The 23516-nt window shown below is 43.6% G+C and overlaps 1 protein-coding gene across 1 annotated transcript; it reads left to right on the forward strand.

Annotated features, from left to right (window-relative positions):
* The first annotated feature begins 7312 nt into the window (after positions 1-7312).
* LOC102422839 (zinc finger protein 501-like) lies at positions 7313-15493 on the forward strand. Its single transcript, XM_014446544.2, has 3 exons — positions 7313-7674; positions 12675-12798; positions 13749-15493. Exons 1-3 carry the CDS (start codon positions 7657-7659, stop codon positions 15143-15145), a joined length of 1539 nt encoding a protein of 512 aa, XP_014302030.1. The 5' UTR covers positions 7313-7656; the 3' UTR covers positions 15146-15493.
* Positions 15494-23516: the final 8023 nt, after the last annotated feature.

The following is a 23516-nucleotide window of genomic DNA, read 5'->3' on the forward strand; positions in this document are numbered from 1 at the left end:
TTTATTTATGATACCTGAAACCTTGAAATAACCATAATCATAGAAAGATCAATATGCAAAGTCATTATCCATAGAACATAATACTATGCACCAATCAAAAATTAGCTATTCACATAAGGACAAGTGTTGAATCTCAAAATTACTGTATTGCATGAAGAAAATGACCATTTGTTAAACAACACACCTTATAGTGCCTATAAAATTATGAAAAATATGAACTGATCTATTGTATAAGAAGGAATATCAATGACTGCATTAAGGGATGAGGAAAACAGAGAAATTAAAAAAGGGCAGGAAGTATCAATGTAGGTTTAGATTTGATGGTATGAAAAATATAATCTATACTAATAATAGAGGAATATGCAAATTGTCCAGGGCACTGTCACAGTAACAGTAATGACTGAACAGCAGGCTGCAAGGGGGGGTCAGTTAGGGGCGATCAGGTTGGCAGGTAGGTGAGCAGTTAAGAGCCAGAGGCCCCGAATTGTGAGAGGGATGTCTGACCGTTGGTTTAGGTCCAATCCCAAGGGGTTCCAGGTTGGAGAGTGTGCAGGCTGGGCTGAGGAGACCCCCCCGCCCTGTGCATAAATTTTGTACACTAGGCCTCTAGTTAATAAATAATAATACAAGAATATGCTCTGCTTTGGAAGGCATAGCATGATAGCATAACACTCCTCTTTGTCAAATGTTGGCTTATTTTGTATTGCTGCCTTGAAAGAGAGACTGCATTACTTTGTGGTTCTAATTTGCAGTCTAGTGCCTCTTTTATTGGTGAGGTCAATGTTTTCCATGAAGAGGAGGCCTTTGCCATCATTGTGTGAACAATGTGAATTATAGTCTCTGTTCACAGTATGTATTACCTAATTCTCAGCAATGTTTAGGGGAAATCCTCCACACATATTGGAAAAGTGCCATGTGCCATGATGTACAAAATTTTATATGTTGATATCATTTGTTGTAAGACTGATGTTTAGATGGAACCACAATAGTGAGTAGGAAAGACTACAGTGACTTACAATGATTTAGGAGAATTATTCCCCACATACTGTAAAGGAGTCATGTGCCATGATGTATGAAATTTCATAGGCTGGTATCTCTTGTTAAGGCTCTGAGGTTTAAATGGAACTAACATTAGAACAGAAACACTGTGTTCATAGTGAGTGGGAAAGACTGGTAAGTTGGTTGAAAAGTGCTTCTTCTGAACGCTTTCCACAAATGATCAATGATCTGTGCCTTCTGTGATGTTTGCTTATAACATTCTCAGGGCCTCCATAACTGTTTTCTGTGGCTGAAATCATTGGCAGAAAAAATAAACACACATTTTTTGGAGTCCCCTGGCCCCTCTAGGGTGTTCACTTCAAGGTTTCCTCAACTGTCAAGACCTCAGAGCTGAGGAAGGATAATCCTATAATCAGTCCCAGGTTGTATTTTTTGTAATCTGTCATCATTCCTGGGGATTCTGATGGCAAAAGCCTACACTGAATGCCAATATTTGCTGCCCCTGGGGTAAGACTGGTCCTCCCAGGAAATTAGGAGAGAGATGGTAGAACCCATGTAAAGTTCCTATTTTAATTTCCCAACAAGACAAGGATATTGAGGCCTTTATTTGGAAGTGCTTCTTAAGGCTTCATTAAGTATATTCCTTTTTTTTGTTCTGTTTCTTTATTTTTTTTATTGCTTAAAGCATTACAAAGGGTATTACACATGTGTCCTTTTTTTCCCCAGCCCTTGACAATACCCCGGCTTCCCCTACCCTCCAGTGTCTTATGTCCATTGGTTATGCTCATATGCATGCATACAAGTCCTTCGGTTGATCTCTTACCCTCCTCCCTCCTGCCCCCCAACCCTCCTTCCCGCTGCAGTTTGACAATCTGTGTGAGGCAGCTCTGCCTCTGTATCTATTATTGTTCAAAAGTTTATAATGGTCTCTATTATCCATGAATGAGTGAGATCATGTGGTATTCTTCCTTCATTGACTGGCTTATTTCATTCATTAAGTATATTTCTAACTGAAATGCAACAAAATGCACTTTTTCTAATGTTTACTATGTGGTGAGCTTGGACATATGGATACATCACATGTGAAATAAACGTATCTCTCACACATATACAGGTTAGGTCAAAAGTAGGCTTACAGATGTGAATGTGCAAAACACAGAGTTTATTCTCTTTTTAAAATAAGTCTTCTATATATTTAAACTATTTTTATTGACTTTTAGAAAGAGAGGAAGGGTGGGAGAAAGTAATGGCGATAAGAAAAAGAAACATTGAACTGCTGCCTCCTGTCTCCCACCTACAGGGCATCCAGGTGGGCATGTGCCCTGACCTGGACTGGAACCAGTGACCTTTCAGGGCAAGGGATGGTGTCCAACCAACTGAAGTACAATGGCCAGAGAAGAGATTATTCTTGTTTTATTATTTACTAACTATTGTATTAATTTCCTTACTAACAATCCTAAACCTACTTTACCAACCCTATATTTATCTCCTACCTTTTATAATCTCTCTTTCTGCCTTCCCCAGTGCAGTCATTGATTTTCCTTCCTTTACAAGATTAGTCCATATTTTTCATAATGTTATAAACACTATAATGTGTGTATTCTTTAACAAGTATGAGACTCTTTCATGATACACAGTTAATTTGAGGTTCAACACTAATGCTTATGTGAAAAGTTAATTATTTTTTTATTGCTGAGTAGTATTGTGTTCTGTGAATAACCACGTTATCTATTGATCTGACTATAGTTTTTGGTTATTTCCAGGTTTGAGGTATTATAAATAAATTTTCTGGGAATATTGGGTTCGGTCCTTTATCTTTTTTTCTTATCTAGCTGTTGCAGTATAGGTGAGTATTTTACTTTTAAGATATGCAGAACTGTGATCTAAAATGGTCCTTTCTTTGCCTTCCCAGACACTCACAATAATGAAAATTCTAGTTGTTCATTATCCCTGTGAGCACATGCGATGTTTAATATTTTTAAATTATGGGCCTGAAAATCAGTAGTGTTAAATTGTTTTGTTTTAACTCCATTTCCCTAAGAAATGTTGATGGTGAGCATTTCCTTATGCAATATTTACACTGCCTTTATCTCCTTAGTTGAAAAGTCTGGTCAGAAACTTTTGCCAATTCTTAAAGTGAATTTATGATTTAATCAATAGGAAGTCATTTCACCATCAAAGACATCTGTTTGTAACTCACTCATTCCTCAAGGACTCAACTTCTTTCTTTGCCATTTGGAACCATAAAACTCAGAAGAAAATTGTTTTTCTCAAATTGTATCCTATGAACAATTTAAAGCCCACTTGCATGATACATTTATAAGATTAACCTAAGTTGCTAACATTCTCCACCATTCACTTTAAGTTGAAGTATGCAATATAGTATATTAAGTTAAGTCAAGGTTTGTAGTATTTGTCAATTTTTCTGGTGTAAATACTCTCATCATCGTCACTTTCAAACTTCCAAAATGATAGCACTGAATATGAGCTGATGAGATATTTCAGTAGGAAACCATTATATTTTATTTCCAACATATTGATACAGTAGGTATAAACATGCTCAAGAACTTTCATAGTGAAATAGTAAAATAATTGGGAAGTGGCAAGTTTTTTTTTAATTGTTTTATTGCTTAAAGTATTACAAAGAGTATTACATGTCTCCTTGGAAGTGGCAAGTTTTAATCATTTTTTAAACTTTGATGTAAGTATAATTGATTTAAAACATACATTCAAAATTATATTTATTTATTTCAGAGAGGAAGGGATGAGTGAGGAATAGAAACATCAATGATGAGAGAGAATCACTGATAGGCTGCCTTCTGCATGCCTCACAATGGGGATCCAGCCCATCACCTGAGCATGTATCCTGACTGGGAATGCAACCGTGACCTCCAAGTTCATAGGTCAATACTCAACCACTGAAACACACCGGCCAGGCTCTCCTAAGCTTTTGGGATCCCGCTCGACCTGCAACTGAGGCAGCAATGAGCAGCAACAGCTCATCCTGGGCTAACCCCCTGAACCTGTGCTCAAGGCCTCCTTTTCTCTGATTCTCCAGTGAGTCACAGTGGTGTTTCTAGGAGCCATAGGAGTCCCACCTAGTCTCTCTGCTGTTCCTTGTTCTATCCTAAGCCCTACATATTTTTCATTATCCCCATCTTTAATAAATGTTCCTCAAAATCTCTGAACTCCAGTTGTGAAATCTTTTCTGCATGAAGTCAAGAACTCAAACACTATAGGCCAAGCTGAGGCAGACCAGCTCCAGGCTGGTTCCTGTTCCCTACAAACTGTGCCTGGGACATCCTGTGTAAAGACAGAACAAGGCATGATTGTGCTTACAAGACTTGGAAGATAACGTGATGGCCCACAATCACTTTGTTGTGTTGAGTCAAATCAATCTTAACACTTTTCATTTTTTAAATGTCTTTATTGATTTTTTAGAGAGAACAGGAAGGAAGAAACATCAGTGATGAGAGAGAATCATTGACCAGCTGCCTCCAGCATTCCCCCACTGGGATGAAGCTCCCAACCTGGGTATGTGCCTTGACCTGGAACGGAACTAGCAAGATGTTGGTTGATGGGTACACGCCCAAACACTGAGCCCCACTGGCTGTGCACACTGTTATTTTTTACTAGAGGCCGAGTGCACGAATTAGTGCATGGGTGGGGTCCAGCTGGCCGGCCCCACTCAGGGCGGATTGGGGCTGAACCTGTCAGGAGCAGGAGATGGCGGGAGGTGCTGGCCAGCATGCCTGGTTCAGGGCCCCATCAGGGCCCCGGATCAGGGCTGGGCTTGCCGGATGAAGGGGCCTCGGGCAACTGGCCAGTGTGCCGTGCCCCTGATCCTTATTGCAGGGCCTATAGGGGGCTGGGCAGGCCTTGGGGAGGGGTTGTCGGCAGTGGGCCTGCTGGCCCCGCCCCCAAATGGGGTGGGTGGGGGTGCCAATCAGGGCCATCGGTTCGGCGGAAGGGCCATAGGTGGTTGGCTGGCCATCCCTGCCCCTGATTGGGGTGGAGAAGCTGATTTGGGATGGGGCCAGGTGGGGGGAGGGGTTGCAGGAGATTGGCCAGCCAGCCTCACCCCGTATTTGGGTTGGGGGTGGATCAGAAGTGGGGCTGGCCGGGGGTAGGGGCTTTAGGAGGTTGGCCATACAGCCCCACCCCCTATTGAGGTGTGGTGGTGATCAGGATTGGGGCTGGCCAGGGGGGGCTGCGGGCGATGAGGGTGGTGGGGGCCCATCAGGGGCATGGCTGGCTGGGGGGCGGGGCTACAGGACATTGGCCAGGCAGCCCCACCCCGTATTGAGGTGGAGGGACAATCAAGGGTGGGCTGAATAGGAAGAGGAGCTGCAGGAGATTGCCTGCCAAGCTCCATCCCCTATTGGGTTGGGGGGGGGGTGCTCTCAGGGGCGGGCTAGTTGGGGGGAGAGGCTGTGGGCTTATCATGGTGGGGCGAGCTGATCAGGGGTGCAGCTGGCCGGCGGGGAGTGGGAAAGGAGGGGTCATTTGGCTGGCAAGTCCTGCTCATGATAAGGGGCAGGCCGGCAGGGGGAGGGGCCACAAGTTTGGCCACCAGCCCTACCCCCTGATCAGGCTGGTTTGCTGGCCACAGTGGGCATCATAATGACCAGTTGTTAGATCGTATGGCCCTTATGGTAGCTGCCTTTTTATATGAATAGACTAGTGGCCCAGGTGCACAAAATTCGTGCACATTAAAAGGGAATTAATTGGAGGAAATATTTTAATATTGCTATTTGCCCTTTCTCTATCATAGAAGTGTCAGAGATGGAAGAGAAACAGTAAAATGTTTATGAAAATCTCCCTTCTGTCAGAGTCTGGGGTGGGCCGTGGGACCCAGAGTCAAGTCCGCATTCACCCATGCACACCTCGTAATTACACAAGACCCAGACCCAGCTGGCCCCACCTCCATCAAGCCCAGTAGGGCAGGGATTGTGGCCTCAGGTTCCCCGGCCCCAGAACTGGGGTGGGGGGTGGTGATGATCTCAGGTCCCCCAGCGTGTCCTCAGGTCCCCCAGCCCCGGCCCCAGTGCCGGGGCAATGGGCATGGCCTTAGCTACCCTCACCCAGCCTCAGTTCCCCCGGTACTGCTGCCAAGGCAGGCAGCACGGCCTCAGGTCCCCCGGCCTGGCCTCCGTTCCCCTGGCCCTGGTGCAAGGGCACACGGGCTTGAGGGCACGATGACCATTTGCATATTAGCACTTTATTATATAGGATTGCTGACTCTATTACAGATGTTCCCAATTTCTGCCATGCTCCTCCCGGCTTTTCTCCCTCTACCCTGCCCCCACAGCTTCTAGTCCCTCAACACATTATTGTCTATGCCCATGGCCTATATATATATGTATATGTATATACTTTGTTTAACATATTTTTGTTGATTTTATAGAGTGGAAGGGAGGAGAGATAAAAACATCAATGATGAGAGAGAATTGCTGATTAGTTGCCTCATGCATGACTCCACCCCCACACTGGGAATTGAGCCTGCAACCCATGTATGCACCCTGAATAGAAAAAGAAACAGTATCACATGACCTCATCATTTGTGGAATATAATGGACAGCATAAATTGATGACCAAAAATAGATCCAGAAACATAAGTGTCAAACAGACTGTCAAACTTCAGAAGGAAGCCAGGGGAGAGAGGGGTTAAGGGATCAACCAAAGGACTTATATGCATTTATATAAGTATAACCAATGGACACAGACACTATGGAGGGAAAGGGCATGTGCTGAGGTGTGGGGGTGGCTGGGCAGAAAAAGGAGTTATATGTAATAGTATATGTAATACTTTAAACAATAAATAATTTAAAAAATAAAAATTTAATGAAAAATACCATAACCTTCTGGTTCATAGGTCGAGGCTCAACCACTGAGATACACCAGCTGAGCTACATTATTTTAAAGTTTATGAAAATGCGTATATTTTTCATTGGTGATAGTATTATCGATGTCTCCCATTTCCCCCCTCTGTATATATTCTTTGGTGGATCTCTTGCATTCCTCCCACCTCTTCCCCTCAGAGATCTGTTAATCGGCTCCAGTTAGCCAGGCCTCTGGTCCCATCTAGTCCCTCCCCAGGCATCACTCTCTCTGCCACAACACCTTTATTCACCTAAGTCATTGGCTGGGATGCTAGTACTAAACTGGGCGGTTGAGAAAACTACATTACCCAGAAGGCACTACACGCATGTGGGCGGTGCTAAAGAGCATTTTGGTGTCTGCGCATCCGGCTAGGGCGGGATTTCCGTCTTCCACCTCCCGGTGGTCATTTTAACTTTTTAGGTCTTTGTTCACAGATTTGCAGGCTTCAGGGCGCTGGTCGTGAGGAGGAGGAGGCTTGGGAGGCAGCGAGCCTGTTTGAGCCCCAACAGCCCGAGAATGGCATCTCCGTGCCCCCCGGACTCCTCTCTGCTCACAGCGTCCCCGCAGCCTGACCCCATTTCCCCCTCCAGCCTTGGGGACCGGCGCCTCTCAGGTGCCGCCGTCCAGGTCCCAGCGCTCAGAATGGTGAGTCCCTCGTGGGTGACAAATGGCTGATGGGGGAAGAGGGTGAAAGGCTGCAGTGCCGCCTTGTAAGGACGTGATGGTGCGACTGAGCAGGGAGGACTCGGGAACCCGGGCCTGTTGTGGGTGTAAATGCAACAAAGACATGAGGTGAGGTTTTGCACGAGGAGTTTTACTTTCACTCTCAGGACGCTGGGGCCATAGATGGTTGTGAAAAAAATAGGGACATTTTCTGAGGCCGGATTCTAACTTTTCCTAACATTGCTCAGAGGAAGGACAGACTGGAGGACAGAGGACAGCAGCTGTGGACAGGAAAGGGAAGTCCTGTAAATGATAAGGGAACTGGCAGAGTGAGCACTGAGGACTGAGCCCTGAGATAAAACAGGCATCCGGAGGGCACCTGGCCTCGGGGCTGGGCAAGGACACTGAGCAGCCTGAGCCCATAGAGCCTGGTGGGTGCCAGGCTCTCAACATACATTTTCTTTCCACAAATTCCTACAAATGCAGAATGAATTAGGTGTACGGGTTTGTGGAGCTTATTTCAGGGCTTCACCCCCTTGTGGCCTCTGAGAGAGTAGAGTCCTGCGACTGTCAGCTGCTCTTGTATCTCGTGGACCTGGGGACTTTGAACAGACACTCAGCCCAGACTCCTAAGGCCAGGAGTAGGGCTTCATGACGTGGACCTTGTTTGTGGCAACCAGTGTAATGAGTGCAAGGTCCTCCAGACATAGGGTCCAGAATGTGCAAAGGCAAGCAGTGAAGAGTGAGCTGATTCAGGAACCTGCAGGTATATTTTTAAAAATACATGTATATTTTTATTGATATTAGATGTAGAAAGAAAGGGAGAGGAAGAGAGAGAGGGAAACAGGGATGAGCAAAAAACAAGGATTGGTTGCCACTTGCACAATCTCTACTGTGAATCTAGCCCACAACCCAGGCATGTGACCTCACCAGTGCATGGGTCTATGCTCAATCAACTGAGACACATAATCCAGAACTGTACATCACTTTAATAAAGGGAATCATGGTCAGGTTGGTAGGTCAGAAGGGACAGTGTGAGCTTGAGGACTGGCTTTTTCTTTTTTTTTTCTGTTCATCAGATTATTTAGTCACTTGATTTTTAGATTCACTTGTTGATAGATGTGTATTTGTTGTTCATAATTTGTATTTGTATCTTTTTCTTCTTCTTCCTCTTCTTAAAGGATACCTTTCAGCATTTCATATAATACTGGTTTGGTGGTGATGAACTCCTTTAGCTTTTTCTTATCTGTGAAGCTCTTTATCTGACCTTCAATTCTGAATGATAGCTTTGCTGGATAAAGTAATCTTGGTTGTAGGTTCTTGGCATTCATCACTTTGAATATTTCTTGCCATTCCCCTCGGGCCTGCAAAGTTTCTGTTGAGAAATCAGCTGACAGTCGTATGGGTACTCCCTTGTAGGTAACTGTCTTTCTCTTGCTGCTTTTAAGGTTCTCTCTTTGTCTTTTGCTCTTGGCATTTTAATTATGATGTGTCTTGGTGTGGTCCTCTTTGGATTCCTTTTGTTTGGGGTTCTCTGTGCTTCCTAGACTTGTAAGTCTATTTCTTTCACCAGGTAGGGGAAGTTTTCTGTCATTATTTCTTCAAATAGGGTTTCAATATCTTCCTCTCTCTCTTCTTCTGGCACCCCTATAATTCGGATGGTGGTACGCTTGGAGCTGTCCCAGAGGCTCCTTACACTATCTTCATATTGTTGGATTATTTTTTCTTTTTGCTTTTCTGGTTGGGTATTCTTTGCTTCTTCGTATTTTTGACTTGATTCTTGCGATCCTCTAGTCTGCTGTTGGATGTCTGTATAATATTCTTTATTTAAGTCAGTGTATACTTACATTCTAGTTGGTCCTTTTTCACAACCTCGAGGGTCTCACTAGACTTATTGAGGATCTTATTAAATTTATCAGCTGTCTCACTAGATTTCTTGAGGGTCTTACTAAATTTATCGGCGGTTTCTAGAAAATTCTTGAAAAACCTTATAACCGTGGTTTTGAACTCTATATCCAGTAATTTACTCTCCTCCATTTCTGTCATTTGTGACCTGTTTCTTTGTCTCCGCATTTTTTATGCTTCCCTGTGTTGATAGAGTGGCTTTCTGTGCTAGGTGTCCAATAGGGCCCAGTGGCTCAGCCTCCCCAATTACCTGAGGTGGACACTCTTGGTGCACCCCCTTGTGGGCTTTGTGCACAGTCTTGTTGTAGGTATCACTGGGAGGAATTGACCTCCAGGCCAATTGGCTGTGAGAATCAGCTGTGTCTGCAGTGGGAGAACTTCTGTGCTGGAGATACCCTTCTGGGGCAAAACTTGCTTCGATGAGGCTTTGGTGCTCACTGAGTCTGTCCCCTGAGTGTGTCCCTTATGGATCTGAGGAGTTGTAATCTGGATGGTCCCACTCTGACCCCTGGGTACACTGGCTCTTGGATCTCTAAGGAGGTGCTAATTTAGTCTCTGCCTGAGGCTACCTAGCAGGAGCTCAGCTGTGAAGGAATGCAATCTGCAGTTGGTTAGGTAGTTTTCAGATTGCAAAGGGCCAAGCCTTTCATATGCAAAAGCTGGCGCACAACTTGGGCGGGGCGGTGTCCCAGGGGATCAACAGGGTGGAGCAAGCAGCTATGGCTGCTCCTCAGTCCTGTCCTAAGAGGCCCTGCTTCTCAGTGTTCCGATATTCGCTGCAAGCACCTCTGAGAGAAAGCCACCCTCGATTTCTGTCTGATGCCAGACAGTCATCCTCTACCCGTAAGAGTCTGGGTCCCAGAGACTCGCCCGGAACTGGAGTTCAGAGCAGTCGGGCGCTTGAGATTCCCTCCCGATTGAAAAAGACAACTGTGTCCTCAGCCGCCAGCCCTTTCCACATGTGCCTCTGTACCTCTGCACTTTACTTCCGAACCTCCTCTGAGTCTCAGTGCTTTTCTCTTTCCTTCTAGTTGTAGAATTTCCACTCAGCCAGGCTTCCTGTGGTTCTGGATGGTGTCTGTTTTATCTTTTAGTTGTAGTTTTGAAGTTGTTGTGGGAGGCAGCAATTTCCGGTGTTTACCTATGCCGCCATCTTGGTTTCTCAGGACTGGCTTTCTTGCTGGGGCCACTGTTTGTGGGAAGTGGCTGTCACAACACAACATAGGGAAAGAAGTTTTCATGTAGAGTGTGGGGAAGAGATAATCGTTTTGCAGTGGTCAAGGCCTTTAAAGGATGAGTGGACCTGAGATTAAATGGAGGCCAAAGAGTAATTCAAACATGAGACTAGGGCTGGTACATAACATTTCTAAACTCTCACCAGGATTTTGTTGTGATCCTTGGTGTGGCCTGGCCGTGGGGAGTTGCAGTCAGTCTTGTGGATCAGCTAAGAGGCTCGAGTGGTCATCTGTGAGACTCACTGGGCTTGGTGCAGAGGGCCATCGGGGCTGGGACTTGATTGAAGGTTAAGGGAGAGATGTTGGCTGTGACTAGTGAAGGGAAATCAAGTGCAACATCACAGGAGGTGGGCTATGGATATCTGAGATCTGATTGTTGTTCTTAATAGTTGAGGTTGAAGAAAAAAAACAGTCAAGGCCTACATAGCAAGACACAAGACTGCCTCTTCGAGTGAGGACTATCAGAGTCTGGTCAGTGCTTGATCCTGTTTTAATTTGGCAACCCTCCTCTGGAGCACACATGCTGAGTAATAAGTAAAAGGCCAGGAGATGAACATGGGGGCTGGGACTGTGGGAGTGCAGGTTTGAGTGAGGTGTGGTATAAAGAGTGATGTGTACTTGGGGAGGGAATGTGAATTCATGGCCACAGCACCCTGACATTGACATAAGAGTGAATGAAGGAAGAGTGTATTTCTGGTGATGCCTGGATGTAACAAGGTGAATTTTAGGATAATTGCCTGTAAAGAGGGGTGTGCTACATTCTAGGTTAAGAGCTTAGGTGCTGTTTAACTAACCACCTGCCTTTTGTTGTTGGGAGTGACACACTGGTTGATGGGAATGAGGTGGCATTCATCAGTGTTACCTAGGCTTGTAAATCTCCACTGGCATGGGTAAGGAAGAAGGGTAAGAGAGAACGAGATTATGGAGGTGGTGAACTATAATTTTGGAAAAGAAGGTGATTAGGATAAAATTCATCCACGCCTCCGCATGTTTGCATTAGTTTGAAGTTGTGCCTCTGGGAATGAAGCTGTGAGAGAGAAGTGGTGTTCAAAGAACTATGTGCAGCAGATTGTGAAAAGTGATGGCCTCAGCACCTTGGGATTAGGGTCAAGAGGGTGAATTGTGATGCCATGTTTTTGGTGTCTTAGAGCAGTGGTCGGTAAACTGTGGCTCGAGAGCCACATTCGGCTCTTTGGCCCCTTGAGTGTGGCTCTTCTACAAAATACCACGTGCAGGCGCACATGTACAGTGTGATTGAAACTTCATGGCCCATGCGTAGAAGTCTGTTTTTGGCCTGGGCGAGTCTATTTTGAAGAAGTACTGTTGATAGTTGGCTCTGTTGACTAATGAGATTGCCGACCACTGAGATAGATGAAACAAGTATACAAGATGAGTGTGGATGGGGGAGTTGGAAGGTGTCGACCTCAGCGAACGTACCTCAATCAGATTGAGGACGTTTTTAGCAAAGGCCAGCTTAGGAGTACCCTAATTAAGTTAATAACAATGTACCTACCTATGTAGTTTAAGTTTAAAAAATTTGGCTCTCAAAAGAAATTTCAGTCGTTGTACTGTTGATATTTGGCTCTGTTGACTAATGAGTTTGCTGACCACTGTCTTAGAGGAACAGTCAGAGGGACTACAATGCTATTTCCTGAGAAAACAGTATCAAATCACTCACACTCTCTTTATGGACAACATCCCTCTCTAACTTATGCTTTTGACACCCACTGTATTTATAAGAGGCAGTGTGGCATACATGGGAGGTCCAGAGCTCAGGTATCTTTTATCTGCTCAACTGCCTTAATTGTTGTGGGAAGAAAAATATCAACAGGAAAATAAGAAGACAGTGCCTTTCATTGGATGAAGGCCTGGTATTTAATCTGATGTGAAGAGTGTAAAGAGCAGATGGGTGTGGAGGGTGGGGATTATGACAACTTATAAACTTAGGAGTGAATCTGATCATGGGCTGAACTGTCCCCATTATGACAGGATATGAACTTTAAGGACGTGGCCATTGCCTTCTCTCAGGAGGAGTGGGGACTCCTTGATGAGGCTCAGAGACTTCTGTACTACGAAGTGATGCTGGAAGTTTTTGCACTTGTATCATCTCTAGGTAAGACCTCCACATTCTCCCAGTGTCCTGAGGTGATGACCTCTCTTCCTTTATTCCTCAGCCATAGCTTTCTCTCTCCCACAGCCAGAACAGTCCTCTGCTACTTTCCCCACTGTCCTGTCAAATGTGCTGTGGCTGCCAGGGATGAACTGGATGGGGAGCCCTGAGTAAAGGACTCCATGAACATCCCTAACACCCATAACCTCAAAAAGTGCAGGAAGTGTTAGGGAGTCAGGAGTCTTGCAGTGAGCTTAATGGGTCCCAGCTTGCACCTTCTCTTCATGGGAGGCTGTCAGTGTCCACATGCATTGCTTCCACTTCTGCACTCTTTCTCTAGGTAAAGGTTCTTAATGGTAGCCTGTGCCATGTTATGGTCTTTACCTACATGAACCATGGGCTGTTCTCGTAAGGCCCCCATTCAGGTGTTTGTAATATTTTCTTCCCTGAATACTATAGCAAGCTGTATTGCTCTGGCACAGTGGAGACTGCTCATTTCTGTATCACCTATTTCTCTGCCTTGGTGCCTCTGCATTATTCTGCAACATTATTCTTGCACATGAGTTATGAAGTGCACATAAGTGCTAATTACCAGCTATTCCATTATTGAATTTTACTTGGAGTAAGGCAGAACCAACCTCTTGCACAGCTCGCCCTGGTCCCCAGCAGATAAGCCATGCTAAATGCTGTTAGTTGAAGTATTAGCTGGAAATCCATATTCTATTCCATGTGGTGCTTGCCATGTTTGTGTCATATTTCTCGTGAGGCCTCCCTGTGTTGTGATCTTCATTAGCCCAGAAAGTCATGAGAGTCTCTTATTAATCCTTCCTGCACATCTCTTATTTTCAGACATTTTCATGGGACCAAGGTGTGAGGTGTAACACACTTTTGCAATGGGAAGTCCCCCTGTCACACATTCAACAGTCATTTCCTCACCATTTCTCACTTTTCAGGTTGTTGGCATAAAATGGAAGATGAGGAGGCTTGTTCAATTCAGAGTGTATCTATACAAGGAGAGTCACAGGTCAGGGCTTCTAAGACAGCTCCAGCCACCCAGAAGATCCCTCTGTGTAAGCAGTGTTTCTCTGTGTTAAAAGATATTTTGCACCTGACTGGGTCACATGCGGCATACTTTGAGCAGAAAGCCTTCTGTACTGATGTATGTGTTGGAGACTTCTGTTTCAGTGCAAACCCTCACCAGCAACAGAGGAATGAATGTGGAGAGGAGCCCTGGAAAGAAGCTATGGACGGGGCCTCCTTTGTAAGCAGGTGCAGCTTCTCCTTATCTTCAGTGCCTTCAGCCAGCAGGGAGGTTGGGGAAGACTTGCAATACAACTCAGAGCTTCCCCAGCACCAGGCCACTCTCAACACTGAGGAGCTCCACTGTGGCAGTGAGATTTCACAGGAATTGCTTGATGCAAGAAGTCATCACCAGTGGGGTGAATGTGAAAACGCTGCCAGCCACAACCTGAAAGTTGTTCAGTGTCAGGGTGTGTGTTCTGGGGAACTGATTTATGAATGTAACAAATGTAGGAAAGTGTTTAGACGAAACTTGAACGTCATTCGACATAAGAGAGTTCACACTGAAGAAAAGCGATATGGGTGTAATGAATGTGGGAAGTTCTTCACAAAAAGACCCGCACTCATTAAACACCAGAGAGTTCACAATGGAGAGAAGCCATATGAGTGCAGACATTGTGGGAAGTTTTTCAGTTATAAGTCTACCCTCAAACAACACAACAAAGTTCACATAGGAGAAAGGCCATATAAGTGTAGAGAATGTGGGGTATCCTTTCGTCAAAGGTCTCACCTCAATGTACACCTCAGAGTTCACACTGGAGAGAAGCCATATGAGTGTACAGAATGTGGAAAGTCCTTTTGTCTAAGGGCTAACCTCGCTAGACACCTCAGAGTTCACACTGGAGAGAAGCTGTATGAGTGTAGAGAATGTGGGATGTCCTTTCCTCGAAGGTATCACCTCACTAGGCACCTCAAAGTTCACACTGGAGGGAAGCCATATCCATATGAGTGTAGAGAATGTGGGATGTCCTTTCGTCTAAGGGCTCACCTCACTGTACACCTCAGAGTTCACACTGGAGAGAATCCATATGCGTGTAGAGAATGTGGGATGTCCTTTTGTGAAAGGGATCACCTTATTGAACATCAGACTGTTCACACTGGAGAGAAGCCATATGAGTGTAGAGAATGTGGGATGTCCTTTCGTCGAAGGGCTCACCTCACTGATCACCTCAGAGTTCACAATGGAGGGAAGCCGTATGAATGTACTGAATGTGGGAAGTCTTTTACCCAAAAAAATAGTCTTATTAAACATCTGAGAGTTCACACTTGAGAGAAGTGTTAAATGTGCGGGGAGTGTTTTATTTTATTCACTTAGAATAACAACAGTGATGGTGACTCTTTGGGACTTATTTTCCTGAATTTAAACCCCTTTTTAATGGAACATACACTCTGCTAGATTCCTCCTAAGTTTCTGGTACAAGTGAGGCTTGAAGGAGGTGAATTGCACTTGGTAAGATGCCCAGAACTAATACCTGATTGATTTGTGGCTGAAGAGATTTTGAGAAAGCTAACCCCTATTTTGTAAAACTACTGTTTGGAATTCTCTGCCATTCTTTAGACGGCCTCTTATTCTAAAAAAAAAATAACTTTGCTTTCTAGCCTGCTTTAGCCTGCTTGAATAATGAGGAAGATAAACTTAGCTGTCTGACCTTGTAGGCCAGAGACCTTGTACGCCCAATGCCATGCCAGGTGCATTTTTTAATTGGATAGAACTGTATAGTTTTAAAGGCCACCAGCGAGATAACCACTAAGCACACATAGGGCTGGCTCTTTAATAAAAAGGGAAGTTCTGCTTGTAGCTCTGCTTAGAATTTGAATTCAGTTCCTCTAAGGCCACTGCGGTGAATAAAGTGTGACTCCAAACTCTCTGAGCATTACTTGATTTATTCCGGTTCTCTGTAACAATTTCCCCTTTACCACCTGGCTCACCTGAAGAGTGTGTATCAGTCCCAACCCCTGCGTGCTCAGGGGAAATGTATTCTGTGTTCTCACTTGTTCTTGAGAACATTATGATAACTCCAGCTCTTGACACGATCTTCATTCATTTCTCTCTGATGGGGTAATGCACCTGGGTTCATCAAGGGCACCCGTCCTCAGCTAATAGGTGCTGCCTCTTTCACAGACATGTGGTTTGTACATTATGCTGTGATGAATTGTTCCAGGTTCTAATTCACCAACCTGCAAACTGCTTGCTGTCCTCTGTTCTGGTTTATGATCTTTTAGTAAAGATGTTTTTTTCTTTTGTATCTTTAATTTGTTATATTCACTTCCAGGGATGATTTTCAAGCACGATTGTGATCTGTCATCATGTAGATTTAACAGATATTGTGTGGATCCAAAACTTTCTGTGCTTTTGGAGGGATAGCATAATGCAAGAAAATAATTCCTTGACCAATAGTGGTCATATTGCATTGCTGCCCAAGGCCGTGAAATAAAGACTGTGTGACTTTGTGGTTCTAACCTGCAGATTTGATCCTTGCCCCTATAGGGCTATGTTGGAAGCATCTATTTTTTTTTCTCTCAGTCTCTCTCTTTCTGTCCCCCTTCCCTTGCACTGTCTAAAAATCAATGGAAAAATACCCTCAGGTGAGGATTACCAAAAAAACCCAAGCGTTCACCCTGGTGTCCTGAGATGGGGCCTCTGCCTGCACAGCCCCCCTTTGCTCACTCTTTCCTGGGATGTTCCCACTGCAGCTGGGCTCACTGTGCCCTTCCCAGGGTTTAGTAGAAAGGAGGCCCAGGCAAGGCCCTGGGAGGGGTTTGGGTTCTGTGTCTGCCTAAGATGTGCTGGCCAGGGCTCTTCTGTCTCCAGTGCTCCCTCCAGCTTGCTCTTCCCAACCCCCAGGCACCTGGCCTGCTGCAAATGAACCTACTATATTTGGGAGAAGCCCCATGATGCTAGGGGCCCCCAAATCAGTTCACCTTTAGAAAATCCTGCCTTCAGCCAACCCACTCACACCTCTGAGGCCCACTGGTGTTTGAGTCAATTTTTTTCATTTTAGGGATTATTTTACACTTTAATTTTTTAAAAATATAGCACACCACTCCCCCACCCCATTTCACAGCCAGTCCTGGAGGTAGCATGGGTTCTCCAGGATATGGTGCTGTGTGTTTTCAATGGTGAGAACATTCTGCAATACAAGTGTTTCCAGAAGGAGAGGCTTGGTCTCAATATAATTCCACATTCGGAGGATAGGTTGCGGTTGGTGTGCCCCCTCCCTAAGTTTTGCCTGTGCATGGAAGACCTGCAATGAGGGGATAGTTCCTGGATTCTGGGAATAGTGTGCTGCTGGGGTGTGTGGTTGAGGGGCAGAGAGGTTGGGTGCCTGTGAACGTGTTTCTGCCAGCTCATGGGCCAGGTTCCTTGAGTGGATGGGCTGAGGGAAGGCTGTAGGGATGAGAACTTGAATCAGACTGGATGGAGGGTCAGCAGCCATGGGTGGGCATAAGGGACACATATAAAGACTGAGGCTGTGGATACTGTTGAGCCCAACTGTTTCAGATTCCCCAAATACAGAGTCCCCTGTTCTTGGGAACTGGCATCTAGTGGAGGACAGTACCAATGGACCAGGATACCTGTGACAGGTGACAGCAGCTATGGGGGAGGTGAAACCAGCGTTGGTCAGTGGGGTCTTCACTGAGGAAGTCTGGGGAGGGGTGGCAGGCTCCAGGTGGGAGCCTGCAGGGAGCCTGCCCTGTGCAATTGTGAGTTGTGGGGGCGAGGGGGTCACTCTGGCTGGTTTTAACAGCAAAGATCAGAAAGTGGTAAAAAAAAATAAAATAAAATAAATGGTGGCCAAATAGGCACAGGTTTTGTGCATCTCGTCCTGAGCCAGACTGGAAATACAATTAAATCAAAGAACATCCACCTGGCATTAACAAATTACATGCAGCTGAGCAGACAGTTTACAACAAGGAAGGGCAGAGCATGCCTGGAGAATGGCAAGAACTGGGAAGTGGGCTTGAGAAGGACTGCCAGCCAGTGGGCCCAGAGGGTGAGGAGAAAGCTGTGTTTTACCAAAGCTGTGTCCTTTCATGACGCGGGTATCACCCAACTGTGTAAGGAAAAGCCACAGGGCAGCTGGCTGCCAGGGAAACTGGACCAAAGGCAAAAGCCCCAAAAGGCTGCCCCATGAAAGGAGGCCCAAGCAGCGCGGTGCTGGGGAGAGACCAAAGAGCAGTTTCATTGTTTTGTCTTTGCATTTATTCTCTAAACCCAGAACACAGGACTTTTTTATTGCAAACACTCACCCAGGGATTTAGAGCTGGGAGAGAGGCACAGCCTTGAGGTGCCTGAGGAGAGGCTGAGGAGGAAAGCAGGGCAGGGAGACATAGCCAAGAGTCCTGCTTTGGGACATTCTTTTAAAAAATTCTTTATGTTTAAAATTATAACATGTCTCCTTGCCCCAATTGACCTCTCCCCAGCTGCTCCTACCCCCCAGCACATACCCTCGCCCTTTACTGTCTATGTCCACTGGTTATGCTCATTTGCAAGCATGCAAGTCCTCCGTTTGATCTTTTATCCCTTCTCCTCCCCGCCTTCCCTCTTAGTTTGGATGGTCTGTTCAATGCTTCTATGACGCTGCCTCTATTTTTGTTCATCAGTTTATGTTGCTCATTATATTCCACAAATGAGTGAGATCATACAATATTTATCTTTCTCTGACGGCCTTATTTCCCTTAGCATAATGCTCTAGGTCCATTCATGCTTTTGCAAATAGTAAGAGTTCCTTCTTTTTTACGGCAGCATTGTGTAGATGTACCACAGTTATTTAATCCATTCATCTGCTGCTGGACATTTAGGCTGTTTCCAAATCATTATAACTATGATTGTGCTGTTATGAACATAGGGGTGCATATATCCTTTCTGATTGGTGTTTCTGATTTCTTGGGATATATTGCTAGAAGTGTGACAGTCTTTTTTTTTTAAAATATATTTTATTGATTTTTTACAGAGAGGAAGGGAAAGAGCTCAGGGCAGAAGATACAGCCTGCCACACCCTGCATTTCGAGCTTTACAGAGGAAACAAAGGAAGAGGCCAAGCTTATTGGTCTGAATAGTCTCTAAAAGCCCAGTGACTGGATTTGGAGAATCAGACTGATAAAAACTCCAGGTTGCCAGCCAACCCCCATAAAAACTCCAGGTTGCCAGCCAACCCCCATTGGTCTCAATACAAGGATCTCTGACCAGCCAAGACAAGAGTAATATTTTGGGACACATGTGGAGGAGCAACTCTGGGTCAGGAAAAAACAACCATCTTATTCCCTGAAAGAGAAACAGCACCATCCCTACCTAAAGCCTGTCAGAAACAGATGCTTGAGTGATTAAATCTGAAGGCCAGACACAGGCAAGGAGGGCAGATTGGCCCTGCCTGCTTGCAGCCATGGCCTGTGGAGACAGACACAAGCAGAAGACCTGTGAATCGCTTGGAGCTTCAAGCAGGGAGCTAAAAGCCAAAGGCAGTGACTGATAGGGCCAGCACCTCAGTACCTAACAGGAAGCCCAAAATTAGCAGACAGAACAGAAGAGTGGGGTCCTACACCAGCAGCCATGGGGCTTTAAAATTCATCCGAAGTGAACGACACTTCACTTTTTTATTTTCATTATCTTAAAATTTTTTTATTGTTTTTACTTTCATCTTATTTTCTATACCTTTTTTTTTTCTGACTTGTTATTCCCATTTTTCATCTCTTTTACCCATTTTAGGTTTTGTATTTTCTTTCTTTGTTTCCCCTTTTTACAAATGGATCTACTTTATCTGCTTTATTGATGTGTTATTATTCTAGTCTCTGTTGGTTTATTCACATATCTAATTTCCTCTTCCCTTACCCTACTCCATTTCCCCTTCTCTTTTCTTCACTATGCTTTTTATTTTATTTCTCTCTTGTCTTGCTCTTTTCTTCTCCTAATTTTTAAACTTGCTTCACTTCTTAAATGTAGGGCTTTCTGCTGTCTCCTTTAATCTCCTTTGCAAAAAATTTTTATTTGCCTTCTAATTTCTTTTCTTCATCCTCTGTTGTAAACTGTTGTCCTTCCCCTATTTACCCAATTCCTTAACCTTATTTTCTTTATTTAAGCTCAGCATCTACAGATTTTGCCACTCTCATTTTTTTCTGGGTGTTTCTTATTTGTGCCTTTTGCTTTGTTTGTTTTGTTGTGTTTTTTCTTCCCCTATTTTTTCTTTTTTTTCTGCTTGCTATCATTCTTGTTCTCTTTTCTCTTTCCTAATTATCTTGCCTCTGGTGGTCACTTTTGACAGGGTTATAGGTGCCTTGTGTACATTCGTGTTCTGTTCTCTCTGTGTCATGTCTTATCCTGTTGTATTTTGTGCATTTGTCCCAGCGCCTCCACATCTGTTGGCACAACGTGGTAGGAAGCCAGCCACATAATCAGACTCCTTGAGAAGAGACTCCATTTATGAAATGGACAATAACATTCAAGACCTAATTACATCAGAATAACCCAAATATTTCAAGTAGGATGCCTCCCTAGAATACCCAGTCCTGGTGACCTGAGAGACTGCACCACTAGGTACTACAGAACAGCTAGTACATAAGCCTAATTGAAAAAAATCTGGGCAGCATATCAGTTTGATTAATATATAGAATCAATGATAAGGGCAAAGAAAATGGGGAATCAAAGAAACAACCCTCATTGAAAGTCAAGGAGGAATCACCAGAAAAGGAACTAAATGAAATGGATGCAAGCAGTTTGTCAGAGGAAGAGTTCAAAGTAATGGTTATAAGAATGCTCAAACATCTGAATGAGAAATTCACCAATATGTGTAAGAATCAAGGGAAAATGAGGAATGACATATATACAACAAAGAACACAATGGAAGGTTTCAATGGGAGACTAGAAGAAGCTGAGGACTGAATCAGCCATATAGAAGACACAGTAGAATAAAAACCACCCAAGCAGTGCAGCAACTGGAGAAAAATAAAAAAGCAGGAGTAGAGTCTAAGACAGCTCTGGGATAACATGAAACAAAACAACATGCACATAATAGGGGTTCCAGAAGGAGAGGAAGCTGAGCAAGGAATAGAAAACCTGTTTGAAGAAATAATGAGAGAAAACTTCCCTGACTTTGGGAAGAAAACAAGTCACACCAACCCAAGAAACACAGGGTATCCCAAACAAGATGAGCCCAAAAAGACTAACACTAAGACACATCATACTTGAATTGGGAAACATCCATGAAAAAGTAGTAATCTTAAAGGCTGCCAGAGAGATACAGAGTTACGAACAAGGGATCTCCCATTAGGCCATTAACTGATTTCTCGAAAGAAACACATCAGGCCAGAAGGGAATGGAATAAAGTATACAAAGTGATGCAAAGCAAGGGACTGAATTCAAGAAAACTCTATCCAACAAGGCTATTATTAAAAATTGAAGGTGAAATCAGGAGATTCACAGACAAGGAAGTTTATTTCCACAAAGCTAAAAATTGAAGGTGAAATCAGGAGATTCACAGACAAGGAAGTTTATTTCCACAAAGCCAGAAATGCAAGAAATGCTAAAGGGGCTGCTGAAAAAAAAGAAGAAATAGAAAGGGAAGAAGGAACTCAGGCATAAACAATAAAAAAGGCAAAAAGCAAGTACCTACCATTAATAACCTTAAACATAAATGGGTTAAGTGTTCCAATCAAAAGATATAGGGTAGCTGGATGAATAAGAAAACATGAACAATATATGTGCTATTTAGAACAGACCTACCTCAGAACAAAGGACTCACAGAAACTGAAAGTGAAGGGAGGGAATTTCTTTCCCCCAGGCAAATAGAAATGAAAAAAAAAAAAATGCTGAGGTAGCAATACTTATATCTGATAAAATAGACCTCAAAATGGAGGCCATAACAAGAGATAAAGAAGGCTACTTCATAATACTACAGAATACCTCATAATACTTCGTAATACTACTTCATAATACAACAAGAGGTTATAACTTGGGTAAACAGATATGCACCCAATACAGGAGCACCTAAATATATGATAAAACTTCTGCATGATATCAAAGGAGAGATTGACAGCAATACAATCATAGTAGGGGGTTTAATACTCCAGGGACATCACTGGATAAATCTTCTAGACAAAGGGTCAACAAAGAAACTGCAATCCTAAATTTCTCACTAGACTAGTTGGAACTACTTGACATCTTCAGAACATTCCATCCCAAAAATATGGAACATACATTCTCTTAAGTGCACATGGGACATTTTCCAAGATAGACCACATGTTAGGACACAAGCTAAGTCTCTACAAATTCAAGAAGACTGAAATCATATCAAGCATGTTCTCAGACCACAATGGCATGAAATTAGAAATCAGCTACAATAAAAATGCTCAAAACAATCAAATATATGGAGGCTAAATACCATGTTATTAAACAATGAATGGGTTACCAAAGAGATCAAAATAAGGGGAAAAGATCCTGGATACAAATGACAATGAACACAACAATCCAAATCCTATGGGACACAGTAAAATCTGTCCTGAGAGGGAAGTTCATAGCACTATTAACCTATCTCAAAACAAGAAAAACTGACAATAAGTTATCTAGCACTACAACATAAAGAATTAGAAAGAGAACAACAAGAAATGCTCAGAGAAGTAGAAGGAAGGAAATAATAAAGATCAGAGTGGAAATAAATGACAAAGAGACCAAAAAGACAATACATAAGATCAATACAACCACGAACTGGCTCTTCTAAAGGAAAAACAAGGTTGATTGACCTCTAGCCAGGCTCACCAGGAAACAAAAAGAGAGGACCCAAATAAACAAAGTCAGAAACGAATGAGGTGCAGTAAAAACTTACCCCACAGAAATACAGAAGACTGTAATAAAATACTATGAAAGACGTTATTCCAACAAACGGGACAAACTGGACAAAAGGCCCATATTCCTAGAAAAATACAACCTTCCAAAACTCATTCAGGAAGAATCAGAAAACCTGAATAGACCAATAACTACTGACAAAATTGAAGCAGTAATTAAAAAACAAACAAACAAACTCCCAGTGAATAAAAGCTCTGGTTCAGATGGCTTACCAAAACAGAGTTTTACCAGATATTCAATGAAGAACTAGCAACTAAACCCCTCACACCATTCCAACAAACCCAAGAGGATAGAACACTTCCAAGCTCTTTTTACAAAGCCAGCATTATCCTAATTTCAAAACCAGATAAAGAGACAACAAAGAAAAAGAACTACAGGCCAATATCGCTGATGAACCTAGACACTAAAATCCTTGACAAAATTTTAGCAAACCAGGTCCAGTAATACAATAAAGACATCATACATCATGACCAAGTGGGATTAATTCTGGGGATGCAAGGCTGGTACAATATTTGCAAGTCAATAAATGTGATACAGAACATAAATAGATAGCAAGACAAAAATAGATTGCAAAACAAACACCACATGATCATATCAATCGATGCAGAAAAAGCATTAGACAAAATCCAACACCCTTTTGATAAAAACTCTCAGCAAATTGGAAATAGAGGTAACACACCGCAACATAACTAAGGCCAGATATGACAAACATGCAGCCAACATCATAGTCAAAGGGCAAAAACTAAAACTATTTCCCCTAAGAACAGGAATAAGAATATCCGCCTTCACACTCTTGTTCAAAATA

Source organism: Myotis lucifugus, unplaced genomic scaffold (genome assembly GCF_000147115.1).
Source record: "Myotis lucifugus unplaced genomic scaffold, Myoluc2.0 scaffold_550, whole genome shotgun sequence".
Taxonomy (NCBI): Eukaryota; Metazoa; Chordata; class Mammalia; order Chiroptera; family Vespertilionidae; genus Myotis; species Myotis lucifugus.